This window comes from Anser brachyrhynchus (assembly GCF_964034855.1).
Source record: "Anser brachyrhynchus genome assembly, chromosome: Z".
NCBI lineage: Eukaryota > Metazoa > Chordata > Aves > Anseriformes > Anatidae > Anser > Anser brachyrhynchus.
Genome location: NC_137697.1, coordinates 46,171,391 through 46,187,523, shown reverse-complemented (window position 1 = coordinate 46,187,523; position 16,133 = coordinate 46,171,391). Strand labels below are relative to the sequence as shown.

General features: G+C 49.5%; 2 protein-coding genes across 8 annotated transcripts in view; one reads left to right on the top strand and one right to left on the bottom strand.

Moving 5' to 3' along the window:
* Nucleotides 1–703: 703 nt before the first annotated feature.
* Nucleotides 704–12,586, bottom strand: LOC308186023 (E3 ubiquitin-protein ligase Topors-like). Of its 5 annotated transcripts, none has more exons than XM_080574849.1 (4): nt 12,470–12,586; nt 12,257–12,368; nt 12,066–12,129; nt 704–2,864 (listed from the first exon to the last, which is right to left on the bottom strand). In XM_080574849.1, exon 4 carries the CDS (start codon nt 2,777–2,779, stop codon nt 1,826–1,828), a length of 954 nt encoding a protein of 317 aa, XP_080430975.1. In that variant the 5' UTR covers nt 2,780–2,864; nt 12,066–12,129; nt 12,257–12,368; nt 12,470–12,586; the 3' UTR covers nt 704–1,825. The 5 variants fall into 5 exon arrangements, with proteins under 5 accessions (XP_080430975.1, XP_080430974.1, XP_080430976.1 ...); XM_080574848.1 differs by having other exon boundaries at nt 12,439–12,572; XM_080574850.1 differs by having other exon boundaries at nt 12,257–12,359; nt 12,439–12,570.
* Nucleotides 12,587–12,646: 60 nt separating this feature from the next.
* The window catches only part of RAD23B (RAD23 homolog B, nucleotide excision repair protein), a 41,712-nt gene continuing 38,225 nt past the window's right edge, over nt 12,647–16,133 (top strand). For 2 of the 3 annotated variants that reach the window (XM_080574844.1, XM_080574845.1), the window contains exon 1: nt 12,647–12,946. In XM_080574844.1, the coding sequence (XP_080430970.1) occupies nt 12,881–12,946 (66 nt within the window). In that variant the 5' untranslated portion in view covers nt 12,647–12,880. The remainder of the gene's footprint in view (nt 12,947–16,133) is intronic. The other variant, XM_080574846.1, reaches the window with a different exon arrangement.

Sequence of the window (16,133 nt, the reverse complement as noted above, 5' to 3'; positions counted from 1 at the left end):
CATCCCGTGGGAGGGACCCCACGGGGAGCAGGGGCAGAGAGGGACCGTGAGGGAGCGGCGGAGATGAAGCGTCAGGCACTGACCACCGCCACCATTCCCCTATGCTGCTCAGGGGGGAGGAGGTAGAAGAGGTGGATGGTGGGCAGGTGTTTTTAGTTTATTTTGTTTCTCACTTCTCTGGATTGTTAGTAATAGGTAATGAATTTCTCTAATCTCCCTATGCTGAGTCTGTTTTGCCCATGACAATAACTGTTGAGTGACCTCTGTGTCCTTATCTCAACCTCTGAGTCCTTTTCATGTTTTCTCCCCCATTCCCTTTGAGGAGAGGGAGTAAGAGCTGTTGCGATGGAGCTCAGCTGCCCAGCTGAAACCACCACAAAAGGCTCGAATTGTGAATGAGGTTTTGTGTGAGGTACAGTTCAAGTCCAAGAAAGATTAAATCAATTTTGAGCAGGTGTGGGAAAGGACAACTAATCAGAGGAATGAAGGCAAAGCTACAAAAGTTCAGCATATTTAGAGTCACAAAATGAAAGCCAAGGGAAGTGGTACACTTACATCTCTTTAAGTACTTAGTGTACTTACATGTACTTACTGTACATGAATACTGTATGAATGCTGAAACGCTGGAAGGCCATGCTAGCCCAACAGCAAATGGGTTTAAATTGATCACCAAAATACCTTCACGTGTAAGACAGGAAGAGAGTTTCTGACTGAACATATTTTATTGCTTGAACAATAACGACAAACAGTAAAAACCAAAAACCAACCAATGAACCAAACATCAAAACACCCCACCTTACTTTGTTTTCAGATATTTTAAGGGAGCATATCTGACCCTGAGAAAGGTTCTCTTGGTACTGCCTTCTTATATTCCCAGTTGCTAAGTTTGAGCTAGAACACCTGTGCTTGACACAGAACTACAATATGGCTGGCATGACTTGGTCTCCAGTCACTGACATTAGTTCTCCTGGCGATCTTCAACCTGCCTGGCATCTGCTGCAAAGGAAAGTATATCAGGCTGATTTCTGGAGAGTAGGGGTAACAGATGCTGGATCCACCAACCTGCGGTGATGCCGTCTTGGATCTGTACCTCATGAGCATGGAGGAACTGGTCAGACCTGTGATTGTCAATAGCAGCTTTGTAGTAACCCTGATACAGAGGAACTCAAAATCCTGTAGAGAGTGAGGAAGGCGAGTTGCAGCAGTAGCAAAACAGTCCCTGGACCTCATGAGGGACAGCTTTGGCTTCTTCATGTAAGAGGTAGCTGGGGAACAACTCCTGGGGAGCCAACTCTAAAGGGTAAAGAAGATCAAAAGGACTATCATGACTTACGATCTTCTCCAACAACAAGAACAGTGCATCCTGATGCTCAGGAAAACAAACAAACAGATGTATTAGAGGACTGGCATGGCTAAACTGGGAACTCAAGGTAGAGCTTTATTTGCTCCAACAGCAAAACTTAAGCCATACAAATCCATTGGCACTGATGGAATGTGTCTGACGGTGCCGAGTGGGCTGCCTGGTATCACTGTGAGGCCACTCGTCTTTGGAAGGTTGTGAAGCATGGGGGAGGCACCAAAGACTAGAGATGGCTGAGTGTTGCACCCATCTTTAAAGAAGGCTAGGGGATGATCTGTGGAACTGTAGGGACACTCATCTTCACTTCTGTCCCTGGGGAAAGAATGAAGCAAGTCCTCTTGGCAGCCATATACTGATACGGTAATTTTAATGCCTTTGTTTATGTGCCCATTACTTCTAGATTACTAAGGAAAGCCTCCCGGTCCCCTTGGACCAGCTGGTTTCACTAGCTTCTGGAGGACCCTTCTAGTACAGATGATGATGTGGCCTCTTGTTGGGTGGTGATAAGGCTCTGCTGCTGTTCCTCCTCTTCTGCCCACGACGGGGCCTCGCAGGGGCAGGTTCACTGCGCTGGCTGGAAGTGGAGGGACCTTCTGACATCTCTTGGGGTTCTTCCTGCTCTCCAGAGGTGGGAATGGGAGGGGAGGGGAGATGGCTAGGACCCTCAAGAAAGGCATCTGAGAAGCTGATGAGGAGCTCCCCTGTGCTGGACACAGCAGAGCTGCTGGATTGCACCACTCTGAGGGCAGGAGTCCCTTCCAGGGAGGCAGCAGAGCTGCCCACCTGTCCCCTAGCAGCACGGTTGTCCAGCAGACGGTGGGCCTCCTCATTGCACTGCTCCACTGCACTGATAATAAGCTGGTGAACAAACTCTGCTGTGCGCCTTTGCAGGAAAGGCTGCAGCAGCTGCACTAGGGGTTCCTCATGCAAACCAAAGAGGCTCAAGTTAGACACAACACAGTTCTCTACCACAGATGCTTCCCAGCGATTATCCCCAAACATCTGCCCCAGCTCCTGGCGCAGCCAGGGCAGCAGGGGCTGAAACAGAGCTGGGTGCTCTCTGAAGAGGGACGCCCAGATGTGGGGCTGGAGACCACCCACAAGAGGCCTGGGCAGCAGGCTTGCAGCCTGCGTTTCTGATGCTCTAGTGCGATACCGGATGAAAACTCTCCCTCTAAGGCGGATGATGACCGGTGTCTCCACAGATGGTTCGATGACGAGCTCCTTGAAGCTGTTGTCCGCCCACACCGAGTGCACGATGGAGCTCACCCTCCTCTTGCAGAGGGGGCACTCGGGCTTGCTCTCAGCCCACCGCTGGATGCATTCAAAGCAGAAGCGGTGGAGGCATGGCACCACATAGCTGGGGTTCACCCAGCTGTCCAGACAGATGGGACAGCGGGTGTCCAGCGCCGTGGCCATGCTCTCTGCCTGCTGAGGTGAGCTGGGGAGAACTGGCGATGACAAGCCGCTCCCTCTCACCGGCGCTGCAGCAGCAGGTGTCACGCTGCAAAAGGCAGAGAAGAGGCCATGGTCATCGGCTGAGCCAGGGGCGGCTGGAAGAGTTGTGCAGGTCCCCCAAGAAGGAAACCCTTCCAGCTGCCCAGGGGGAGGTGTCCCTGCAGTGCTCACCTCTGCTGCTGTGAGCGCTCCTCCTGGGTCTCCCGATGGCCCGAACGAGGCAGGGCCGCGGGAGAAGCTCTGATGGCTCTGGGAAGGGCACTGAGAGCTGCTGCAGCAACTCCCAGAGCACGACACCAGCACCAAGGCCAACCTTGCTCCTCACTCCAGACCTCGCGTAAACGCTCAGCTGGAGTGCGGGCACTAGCCAGCGGGGTGGGCCTCTGCGCCCACATATGAGCAGCGAGGGCCACGCAGTCACAATCCGTCGCTCCAGGCTCTCACAGTGCATCGCTCGGAGCCACCACAATGGGCTGTCCTGCCCCGCAGAGCTCTGGCCCTGGTCTTGGGCCACTGACCACTCCGTCCCCAGCATCATTAATCTTGTGCTCAGCATTGGTTTCCCACCAGTCACTGCAACCTTGGCCGTATTTTCCGTGAGCTCTGTCAGGTCACCCCAACCATGACACATCTCCAAATCCATTCATCAAGAGTTCAACAAAACCTCACGCCTGCCTTTGAGGCAGCGTGACAGTCCCACAAGCTCTCCCCACACTCTGGGCTCCCATGGTTTTTCCCATGCCAGTTCAAAGGCAGCCCTAATCCTGCTCTCAAGGATTTTCCCCTATATTTCTCCCTGGGGGCGGCAGGAATGATCCCTCTTTTGCTCAGCACCCATGAGGCCTTAACCGGGCTCTGCAAACCCTATGAGGTCCAGCCCTTCTGCAGCAGGGAAGGCTTCGGGGCACCAAACAAAATTCCCATGCCTACGGATGATCAAGGATCAAGGAGATGGGGATGGGCTTGTCCCAGCAGTGCCTGTTAGGAGGGCAAGAGACAGTGATATTGCCTGAAACTGGAGAGGTTCAGCATAGACAAAAAGAAGAAAAAATGACTGTGGGAATAATTAAGCGCAGTAGCAGGAGTCAGAGAGGCTGTGGGGTCTCTGTCCTTGGAGGTTTTCAGATCCTGGCTGAACAAAGCTCAGTGCATTAGGGTCTGAATTCATTCTTGACCGCACTCTGATCAGAAGTTCGGAAAAGAAACCACACATGCCCCTGCAAACAACAGTGACGGTGTGGTCTCTGTGACCTAGGAGTTACCATTATTTTACAAATGGCTTGAAATGTACAGAGTAGGTACACATAAAAGCGATTTCCTGATGAATCCAGAGGGCTCACAGTCTCCAGCTGCTAGGTTATGCATATGCCAGGAAAGCAATGCGCTGCAGCAGTTACGTTACACCACAGCAGGTGGCCCGTACAAGCTACAAACACTGTCACGGAAGCCACAGAGCATGGCATATTGTTCTCTTTTATCCTAAAGTGAGGATAGAAGCAAATTGTTGTAAAGTGCATGCTCAAAACTAACAAATGCATAAATCCATAGTCAGATATGCATAAAAAAAGACCTATGTTGGTGTCTAATTCTTCACACCATGCTAGAAAAGATTAATGTGTGTGTGAGGCAGTACAATTAAAGCCAAATTTGTTTAAATGAGTTTTAACTGTATTTTGATTAAATTAAAATACTTTCAGATAACCACAGTGATGACTGTAATATGATTAATGACTCATACAAAAATAAACTGGTCTAATTTATTCATAGTAGGCCCAGTTAGACCTGCATGATTTGATTCACTATTTTTCAGATAAATATTATTCTTGGAATCAACACTCTAGATTAATTGTTGCCAATTTCTGATGTCATTTCCCTAGGAGCTTTTTGTAGTGCAATCCATTCCACAACTGCTTAGTCCAGCCCTGAAGCGGGGAAGACCCTTACTGTGATATTGTCCGACTGCAGAAATAGCAATGGGCTGCATTTGTGTACACGTTATTTGTGTACACATTATTTGGCATTCTAATGTCTCATGCTATAATTGGTCTTGTTTTGGAAGCATTCAGATGTCTAGCCTTTTCACAGCAGCTCTGCTGAACTACGGAAGGCCAACATGCAGCTTCTGGCTTCCATTTGTGCTTGTTATTACAGCAAAGACAGGGACAAAGACAGGACAGAAGTTGAAAGTAAGCCTAAATATTAAAATAGCTGGCAGAGTCTGTACTCTGAAGTGTTGTAAAATCTCCCTACAGCGAGAATAGCCCTTCCTCCTAACAGGCTCAGCCATCAGCTAACTGTCCACAGAGACACACACTGGCATTTGTCATATCCAAATCATTCTTATTTCCTTCCCTTCCAGTTGCCCAGTGCTCCAAAAGAAACCAGTGATTAAACAATAAACTTCTAATGGATAGAAGGTTTCATTTACTTCCACATATTCTTGAAGAATGTAGAATCCAAAGCCTCCCTCTCTTTATTGACAAGTAGTCTTTGTGCATACAAAGATGCACAAAGTTTAATTCTGATGCCCAGTCAATAGTCTCTTCTGGGCACTGATACGGGTGGGATAAGCTTCCACAGCCACTAGCTGTGGTTGTTACAAGCCAGGAAGACGATACTTGCTTTAAAATGCTTTGGGCATCAAGTGGTATGCAGCCTGGAATTCAACTGCAAGCTCCCACACAGTCTTTCTTGGCAAACCTCATATCCAGGAGTAGCAAAGTGACACTGATATGACCACAGGAGAGCCTATAAACAAAACCAAATACTATATATGAAGAGATTACATTCTAACTGCAGGCACAGTGCTGGCATGAAGCTGGACTGTTGGAAGCAATGCCCTAGGAATAGCTTTCAGAGGCAGCATGCCTTGCAGACACTCCCTGAAGCGACTTCTCCCCTCACCCTTTGCATCCTGAATAAATGGGGTAAGATGAATTAACAATGATTTCAAATTTGGAAGTTAATATACTTGCTGTATGTACTGCAGCTGAAACTCAATAAAGAAAAAAATAATCACAGGTTTTCGTATAGAGTGAGAAAAATTATGTTATGTTTAAGGCAAACTTGTGGATTTGAATCAGCTGAGAAGTCTTTTGTCAGTTTCCACGTGCTAGGTAGTGATTTTATCGATGGAAAATATCATTGAGATATTCCTAATGCAATTATTACACCCACATAATTAGTGTAATAAATATATAAGCCTGTCATGGAGATAGACTAATGCACTAGCCATGCTGTTATTTTACAGTGAATTCCCAATATTCTTGTCAGCTATTTGAGTACCCATCAAGCTAAAAGGTTAATGACAAAAAAGCAATTGCTTTCAAATTAAAAGACCCCCAAGTATGAATCACTACTTATACGAAATTTAAATCCCCATTTAATACTAAAGGCTAGGCTTCCTTTTGATCTCATACATCCCACACGTTAGCATGTATGAACTGCAGCTGCTTCTGTGCACGCTCCAGTGCTAACATCTGGGTTATCCCAGCGCTGATGGAAACTCTAACGGGAATTTCCATGGTTGTGGGTGTGGTGCTGAAAACACACACGAATCAGTTCTCTCATTCAAGCAGTACACCACTGCTTTGGAGTGGGATTTCTCAGTCTGAAGGCTACAGTCCCTTTTGATAGCGTTTTCAGACCTTGAGGCACCCATGTGTGAGAGGGCACTGATAAGGCCAACCAAGTCACATTCAGATCCTCTTCTGGCTGTGGCTGGTAGCAACTGAAGAGGTTGCTGCCACCTTGCTGAGAGTTACCAGCGCTCCCACGGCCACTGCCTATTACCTCATGGTCTAATAACTTGGGTTAACCTGAACAGCTGCGCTTCACTACTGTGACAAACACTGAAGCAGGTTCAGTGTTGTCTTCAGAATAAATGAGTGGAAATGAGTGACTGTGGAAGGTTAGAAGCAGCTTCATGGGTACAGGCCTCTCAAGGAAACATCAAAATCATTGCTGTTGCGAAAGAAATACGCTGCCATCAGGAGACAGATAAACTGCCAGAGCACATGTAAAATTAGATTAAGGGTAAATTAATTTATGCTGTATCAATTCCTGCAAACTGGAATCTAAGTAATGGCTCACCTACTCCAGGACTTGTAAAAATTATGGTAATATAAATAATGATTGACAGCCTTAATAAAATACAGTTATCTACGACAGTGTGATGACCCAGGCAACAGGGTCTAGGTACTTAATGCAAATCATTGCAGAGACTGAATGCACTGATTTACCAGGCAGGGGCGACTGATAAAAGTATCTGTTCATATGTGTCCAAGAGGAAACACAGCACCTTTTACTAAGAGTAACCAGCTAGACTGCAGTAACATGTAATAGGGACTTTTTAGCGGTTAAAAAGGTGAAATACACAGAATTTGAGGTGAAAACACACAGTGGTACTCACACTGATCTCAATTTGCACAGTGCTGGATAATGCTGTTGTGCCTAAAGATCTGTAACAGTCAGGGTCCTTGAAGCCAGGAGTATGCTGACAGCTTAGGACTGGTGTGCGTAGCACACCCTGTGGTGAGATCTTACCCTAAGATTTTTGACTCTCCAAGCAAGTTCTTAGCCTTAGGCCTCTGCCTGCTGGACCTCATGCTGTGCACTGTTTGAAGGTGTTACTTCCCCAGGTTGTCAGGTGTGTTATCCTGTTGCTCTGCCTTTCTCCTGCTTAGCTTCTTCCTTCCTTTTTATTTTTTTTCCTCTTTATGATACTTACAGCAGTTTTTCTTAGCTCAAGGCTATACTTCCTGACTGGTAACTGCATTTAAGTGATTTTTATAGATCCTTGGGCATATTCTTTCAGACTACATCCATGTTTTCAAGGCCTTTGCTACTGCCTTAAACTCTACACCCTAACATGAGACACTGATTACAAAGTTTCTTTTCCCAAAGCAGGTTCTGATAAGTTGCCAAGCCTAATAGGCCCTGCTCCTTAGGCCTGACAAAGCTAGCAGGACTGTAGTCTGTTACCAGCAATGGTGATACTATTTTTATTGGGCCACCAGTAGCTCAGAGAATCAGGACCTTGCACACTCTCTGTATGTATGCAGGTTTGCATCAGTCCTGTTTACTGTCTCAGCTGCCAAATTCTTTTTCCATTAAAAGTAACACAATGGAGAAAGACCTGGGAAATCACAGATGCCAGCTGCTAGCTAATTCAGGCTCCACATCATGTGTACGCGGTCAGATAAACTACCAGCAAGACCCTTAAGCTTTGGATAGCTGTTCCAGTCAAAAAGGGACAGCAGCGCCTAACATCCCTGTCGCTGCAGGGGCTTACATGTACATATCTTCTCAGCTTCCAGATGCGATGGGGTTACGTAAACAAATTGGACTGTAGGTAAAGGTATAATGGAGACACAAATACTTTCCAATTATCTCCCCTAACATATTTTGGTTTCACTTAGTAACTTGTAAAACATGAAAACAATATACCTCCATCTGGGAGACATGAAAGACTAACATCAAAGTAGTTACTAGGGAATCACCGGCAACAGAAGAGAACTGAGAAGGACAAAACCATATGGTGGAGATCAAGTTACTTGGAAATGAAAGTCCAGTTTTGAAAAACAAAAAATAATCACTGTGTGCATTCGCCACCAAAAATTCTTTCTAACTTTTAGGCTCCATTGTACATCTCTTTCTAATCAATACAAGTTTTGTTATTTGCAAAGAAGAGGCTCGCATGCCAACCAAGTCAGCATAAAAAATTTGGTAAGTGTGATATGCCAGTTTGATCACAGGACAATTACCCACCACAGAATGAGTCGTCCTAAGTCCCTGGATGATTCAGCAGGGGGACTAAAATCACAGCTTTTTTTTCTTTTTGCTCAAAACTCAAATAAACAGTCATGAAAAACTTCATCCTTAGCAGTTTACAGCCTTTGGAGCTGCTTCACAGTAATGTTAAGGCTCTCACAAGCTGTCAGGGCAGAACTGAACAGCCTACACGTAAACGAACCCTTGCCCCACCACAAACTGCGCAGAACTGTTTCACACTACAACCAGCAACCACAAAAATGAAAATATGAGTAGTTTACTTTCGATATATTCTGAGTAGAAAAGGATAGTGAAACCAATACAACTCCGCAGCACAAGGTACATTTTCTCATGAAGCTCAGCACAACGTAGGTTGAGCTGCTGAATGAGAAGTTGAAACTAAAAATCCCTTTTATTTTATCAGCAAAGTACTAAACTAGATCTGGTGTCAAGGCAATAGTGAAAGTGAGCACTCAGTGTATTTTTGGTTGTAAACAGCCATGCAAAAAACAGCAAGTGGTATTTTGTCTCATGCCTCTACTTTTGAATGGCTCTCCTTGCAATGCAAGCAAGTTACTCTGCGCTGCAAAGAATACTGGATTCCTACTAGCAACAGTCAGCAGTTTCTTTTTGACTGCAAAAGCCCTAAGAGGCTTTGGCTGGCTAGCAGCTGCGTGTCAGAGCCTGAGGTGGATGACGACAGCAGCAGCACCACCACCTGTGCGTGTAACACATGTACACATTCATACTCCACAGGAGGGAGAGGTGTCTCCCCCTTTTCCTTTGCACTGCAATGCAGCCTGGCTGGCCTCTGCTCGGCTGTGCTTCCAGTAAGAAATTTCTGTGAAGCCAAGTTTACTGTAGTAAAGAATTAAAGTACGATTTTTGTTGAAAAAATTACACTAACAAAGCAGCCAAGTAGAACTTCTCAAAGCGTTACATGACAATCAGAAATTTGGGGTTCAATTACATTACACTACCATGTTCACCAAGTATTTGCATCCTCTTTGGCCAGAAAAAGACAGCCATGGTTACCAAGGAAACTTGGTAACTTCTGTTAACTTCTAGGGAAGTGATTGTCCCCCTGTACTCGGCTCTGGTGAGGCCACACCTCGAGTACTGTGTTCAGTTTTGGGCCCCTCACTACAAGAAGGACGTTGAGGTGCTTGAGAGAGTCCAGAGAAGGGCAATGAAGCTGGTGAGGGGTCTGGAGAACAAGTCTTACGAGGAGCGGCTGAGGGAGCTGGGATTGTTCAGCCTGGAGAAGAGGAGGCTCAGGGGTGACCTTATCGCTCTCTACAGGTACCTTAAAGGAGGCTGTAGCGAGGTGGGGGTTGGTCTATTCTCCCACGTGCCTGGTGACAGGACGAGGGGGAATGGGCTAAAGTTGCGACAGGGGAGGTTTAGGTTGGATGTTAGGAAGAACTTCTTTACTGAAGGGGTTGTTAGGCATTGGAATGGGCTGCCCAGGGAGGTGGTTGAGTCACCATCCCTGGAGGTCTTTAAAAGACATTTAGATGTAGCCCTTAGTGATATGGTTTAGTGGAGGACTTGTTAGTGTTAGGACAGAGGTTGGACTAGATGATCTTGGAGGTCTCTTCCAACCTAGACGATTCTGTGATTGTGATTCTGTCCCTCCTGAGGAGCCTGTAACCATCCATTGCAACACACCAGTCACAGGACTCATCCCGTATTTCGCTTATGCCGATGATGTTGTAGCTGTGGGACTGGGCCAAGACTTCTAGCTCATCCACTTTATCCCTCATACTGCGTGCGTTTGCGTAGAAGCACTTCAAATGTGCTTCATTGGACGCAGCACCTCGTGGAGCAGACCGAAGGACCTCACTAGCTCACGGTCCCTCTGACTCTAGGGCACCATCCCTTAGCTTATCACCGGCGTGCCTGGTTTTATCCCTTTCCACCTTCAACTCTAGTTTAAAGCCCTATCTATCAGCCCCACTAACTCCTGGGCAAAAATCCTTTTCCCCCTCTGAGAGAGGTGCATCCCATCTGGTGCCAGCAGGCCTGGTGTCACGGAGACCTTCCCATGATCAACAAGCCGAAAGTTCTGCCGGTGGCACCAGTCTCAAAGTCACATTTTGATGCGCCAGATGTGCCTGTCAACATTGATCCCTCTTATCAGAAGGACAGAGGCAAACATGACCTGTGCCCCTGATTCTTTAACTAGTCGCCCTAAAGCCCTGAAGTCCCTTTTGATCACTCTCGGACTTCTCCTTGCTACCTTGTCATTACCAGCCTGAAAAACCGGTAGCGGGTAGTAGTCGGTGGGCTGTACCAGGCAAGTGACTTTCTTAGCAATGTCTCCCACCCGAGCCACAGGGAGGCAACAGACTTCCCTGTGGGTTGGGTCTGGTCGGCATATTGGGCCCTCTGTCCCTTTCAGAAGGGAGACTGCCATGACAATAACCCTTCTTTCTTTTTTGACAGAAGATGGTCTTTTTTGACAGTAGTGTCACTACTAAAAAAGTCAGTACTGTCTTTTTTGACAGTAGTGGTGCGGGGGGTAAGCTGCCTTGCCTTAGGCACCCTCTCCAACTGGGACGGGCTTTTGTCTACATCGTTGTTCTGACTGTTGTGTTCTAGACCCTCATACCTGTTATATAAGGGTAGATGGGAAGGTGAGGGGGGGCAGGGACAGGGCTCGCCTACCACCCCAAGCAGGAACCTGACTCCATTCCCCCCCTTGTCCTATGTCCCCTCCTGCTGCCTGGCAGGATGAGGGAACTTTTGTCTTTGGTGTAGCAGGAGACATTTGTGCTGTGGCTGGCTCCTGAGTCTGTCTCAGAGAGGGTAGAGTACCCTTCCACCAGTCAATTTCCCTCTCTGACTCCCTGATGCTCCTGAGCCTGCTTACCTCCTCCCGAAGCTCCGCTTACCTGGCTGAGCAGCTCTTCAACCTGGGCACACCTCCCACAGGCATACCCCTCGCCGCTGCTGTCGGATACCGACAGAAGACTCGTGCACACCCTGCAGCCCAAGACCTGGACGGCTGCGTGTTTCCCCGAGCCCTCCCTCTGAGTAGCCACATCGGTGACTGCGGCTGGAGAGGCCGCAAGAGATGCGGAGGCCATGGTTTTCTGCCTGGTTGATACCACGGCCGGGCTCTCCACGAGCAGGTAACAAGCACCGATGAAAAAGACCGCTGCAAAAGAGCGGCGAGGGGCCCTCCCTGCGCGCCCTGCCGCGCCCCGCCCTGCCCGCCGCGTTCCCTAGGGGCTGCCTTTGGACACCGGGGGGGGCGGGAGTCGGGGGGAGGCGGGGGAATGCGCTGCTGGCTCCGCCCACGCCTCGTCAGGCTCCCTCACGACGGCTGCCGGGCCCCGGCGGCTCCCTCAGCTGTCTCGACTGGCCGGCCTCGGGGCCGAAAAAAAGCCCTGCCCGCCTCGATGCCCCGCTCCGGTGCAGAACGCGTCCGCCCCGGAGCCGATCGCCTCGTTGAGATCGGGGACATTACCTCTGTTCACCTGTATAGCTGCCTCAACTTTAAGTGTTCCTTGTGGCTGGGTTCTCTTCACTGCCTGAGGAATTAGGGAAACAGAGGTTAATAACTCATCACATGGGAGCAGTAACCATTAAAAGTGGCGCTAGCAGAGTTCAGGCGCTACACTGTCCCTTTCTTTTCACCATTTTGAGGGAACAACTCACCTGGGCTGGGTGTCTGTGCGCCTGGATTGTTAATGTGGGATGCTAACGCCGACAGGACGATGGAAACTTCAGGAAAGCCTCACTAACACCTCACGAACACCAGCTGTAAAACCTGTGATAAGAAGAACCAGCCTACTATTCTGAAGAGAGCGCACGGTAGGGCTCGTCACGAATGTACGCACTTCAACTTAAACACGCAGAAAAGACACCGGCCTTTAAAAAGTCTGTCACACACGCTCAGGGACACGGCACCTCCCAGCCCCTCACGCCAGCCGACGACGTCCCGCCGCTGCCACCACCCTCCCACCGCGCATGCGCAGCCTTGTGGCGGGCAAACTCCGGCACCACCCAACCGCGCCGCCTGCGCATGCGCGCCGCCCACCCCCTCCCCTCTCTCCCCAGCAACACAGTGCGCAGCCGCATTCCGCCCTCCCTCCCTCCCGCCTCGGCGCCCCCCGCCCCCCGTCACCGTTACCCCTCACACCGCCCCCCCCTTCAACGGCGTTCAACCGCCGCTCCGAGCCGTTAGCACCGCCTCACGCTGCTCCTCCGCAGGGGGGGGGGGGGACCCCGGGGGAAGGCTTGGCTCGGCTCGGCTCGGCTGCCGGGCGGCCCGCCGCCGCCATGCAGATCACGCTGAAGACGCTGCAGCAGCAGACCTTCCGCATCGACATCGACCCCGAGGAGACGGTAAGGGAGCGAGGGGCGGTGTGTGTGGGGGGGCGGGTCGGGGCTCGCTCCCCTCACGGCTAGGCGAGGGCTTTGTGGGGGGGCGAGGGGCCGTACCTGGCACGGCGAGGAGCGGCGGGGACCGGGCCCGAGCGCCCGCCGCCGGCCGGGGGGTTGTGGTGGCGGCTGTGGGGGCGAAGCCGCGGGGGGGTGCGGTGTGTGGTGAAGGGGGGTGGGCGCAGGAGGGGGCTTAGTGGCCCTGCTGGCGGCGTGAGGCGGGCTGGGGCTGCGGGGAGAGCGCGGGTGGGCGCTCCCCGGGGCCCTGCGCATCACCGCCGGGCCGGTGTTGTGTCTCCTGCAGGCTGACCTCTGGGTGACTTGGGGGGGGGGTTCTGTTACAAACTGGCCTCCCGAGTTGGCAGGTGGCACTGGCTGTACGGTTCCTCCCTGCCTGCGAGGCTGGGGGAGGGGGCGAGCGGGCATTTTGGCCGCCCATGAGGCTTTGCTGAGGAGTCTTCAGGCAAGTGTAGGGCTCTGAGAGGAGGAGGAGGAGGGGGGGGCTCTGAGAGGAGGAGGAGGAGGGGGGGGGCTCTGAGAGGAGGAGGAGGAGGAGGGGGGGCTCTGAGAGGAGGAGGAGGAGGGGGGGCTCTGAGAGGAGGAGGAGGGGGGGGGCTCTGAGAGGAGGAGGAGGAGGAGGGGGGGCTCTGAGAGGAGGAGGAGGAGGGGGGGGCTCTGAGAGGAGGAGGAGGAGGGGGGGCTCTGAGAGGAGGAGGAGGAGGGGGGGGCTCTGAGAGGAGGAGGAGGGGGGGGCTCTGAGAGGAGGAGGAGGAGGGGGGGGCTCTGAGAGGAGGAGGAGGAGGGGGGGCTCTGAGAGGAGGAGGAGGAGGGGGGGCTCTGAGAGGAGGAGGAGGAGGGGGGGGCTCTGGGAGGAGGAGGTGGAGGGGGGGGCTCTGGGAGGAGGAGGAGGAGGGGGGGGCTCTGGGAGGAGGAGGAGGAGGGGGGGGCTCTGGGAGGAGGAGGAGGAGGGGGGGGCTCTGGGAGGAGGAGGAGGAGGGGGGGGCTCTGGGAGGAGGAGGAGGAGGGGGGGGCTCTGGGAGGAGGAGGAGGGGGGGGGCTCTGGGAGGAGGAGGAGGGGGGGGCTCTGGGAGGAGGAGGAGGGGGGGGGCTCTGGGAGGAGGAGGGGCTCTGAGAGGAGCAGGAGGAGGGGGGGGCTCTGAGGGCACCTTGTCACTAGTCTGAGTGGATAGCTGCCTCACATAGCCAAGTGCGGACATCTTCGTGGCCTTCTTTCCAGTGGCGTGGCGAGTTCAGCTTCTGGAGGTGTCTGCAGCAGCCTTGCACGTGGCAGCTGGGCAGCAAACCTGTGGAAAACTCTGGGACAGTGTGCCGGCTTTTATGAAGCTTACCCTCTTCCACCTCCATTTAAAACAATCAAGGAGGGTAGCTAAAACTGGACTAAGAGCTCATTTGGTCGAACAGCGTGACGGAGGGAGATGGCAAAGTGTCTCACTGGAGCATGTGTTAGAAACCTCCAAGGATTTAAAAAACATCATTCTTTGCTTATTACCGAGAAAAGTTCTCTTTTAATCTTCTCTTCTCTGTTTTAAGTAAGGTCCTGGAAAATAAAGCAGGGGGAGGACCAGAAGAATGTTGCCAGTCAAACACGCTTGCCAGCCTGTGAGACAGCAAAATGCATTAGCTAAAAGTTGGATTGTGGGAAACCACCATGCACGCTGGTTGTAGATGTAGTTGCTACAGTAGTTCAGTATCTGACACAAGAATGCCTCTCATGAGCATAATAGTTTAGGTCTTGGCTAGGAATAGAAGAAATGTGGTTAAGATTTGAGGAGAACTTTGTGTTAAAGTGTGTAGTATGAAGCCTTGATTCTGTTAACTCTAGAGGTGTGGGGGTGAAAATGTATTTAAACTTTCTTGGACAAGTTTTTGGAATATTAAATTACTGTAGAAAGTGTTGTTAATATTAGATCTTAAAGGGAAGAACAATTTTGAGCCCTCAGTTAAGTGAGGAAAACTCTTTCACATATACTTTGTTAACCAGATATTTGGAAGTTCTTGGTCAGATTTTTGAAAAATACTAATTTTTGATAATTGCACTGGTTTCTTAGGTTAATTTTCTATCATCGTGAAATAAATATGTGTGTTGTGGGGAGTTTGGGAGACGTTGCTTTTAGTGTTCAAACTACACGTACATGTTTCACTGCTAGAGGTAGTCTTGTTTACTTGGAGCTTTGCCCTATACTGTGACAAGGCCAAAAATGATCTAGTTGTAATAGGCCCAGGAAACTTGTTGCTCTAAAATTGGCTTCTGTTTCTCGCACTTTCTCCCTTTATTCTCAATCAAAAATGAATCTAAAGAGACTTGATGTTACAGTACAAGGTAGACAAGAATATAACAAGAATTTATGCTTGTAACTGAGAACTCTCATTAATAGTAAGGAAAATATTTAAATACACCTTCTGGAGGGAATATGAAGAAACACACTTCATAATAACCAATTAGACTTGTTACAGCTTCTACGGAAGCAGATGATTATTTTCTGCTTTATCAGACAGTTTTTATAGTTCAAAACATATTTTTAATATTGTGACTTTGTTTTCTGTTTAAATGTGTTTGAAAGTGTTAGCCCACTGAGTATTTTTACTGAATAAAAAACAGAGTCAAAGAGTGAATTATTCTTGCTGGTGGAAGTGCTAGTGCTAGGCAAAAGACTCTGTAGTGTGTAAAAATAAATGTTGTTCTCATCATGCTCTGTACAGAAGATGGATTTACCAGCTGTAATCGTTCTAGTGTTCTGCACCAAACAGTTCAGTACTCTAGCATTCAGACTTATCCAGGGTAAATGAAAGGGTGCATTTATCTACACAAGCTCATTCTCATGTCTGTTAATTGTTTGTGAGAGAGTAAGCACATTAAGCTACGTGTTAGAAGCAAATAGTAATGCAGACCTGTATAGCTACGTCTCTTGTCTGAGGTCATGCCACTGATGCTGTAGGCTTCTAAATCTAGTGCTTGGTTTGTAGGTATCACGAAGTAGGTGAGAAATAGGATTAAAAAAACCTCTACGGTTTTAACTTCTGTTATGAAGTGAGATAACAGTTTTAAGTAAGACTGTCCTATTTCTTTTTCAGTTTCCCTGTGCTGTTAACACTAACATCCTCAGTGTCAAAATGCAGAGGAGTCGAAGGA

Excerpts from the sequence above, each read along its gene's own strand:
- LOC308186023 (XM_080574851.1), bottom strand. The coding sequence starts at position 11,639 with ATGTGGCTACTCAGAGGGAGGGCTCGGGGAAACACGCAGCCGTCCAGG. Across the intron at positions 2,865-11,487 it reads TTGAAGAGCTGCTCAGCCAG|CGTGACACCTGCTGCTGCAG; the intron begins GTAAGCGGAGCT and ends TGCCTTTTGCAG.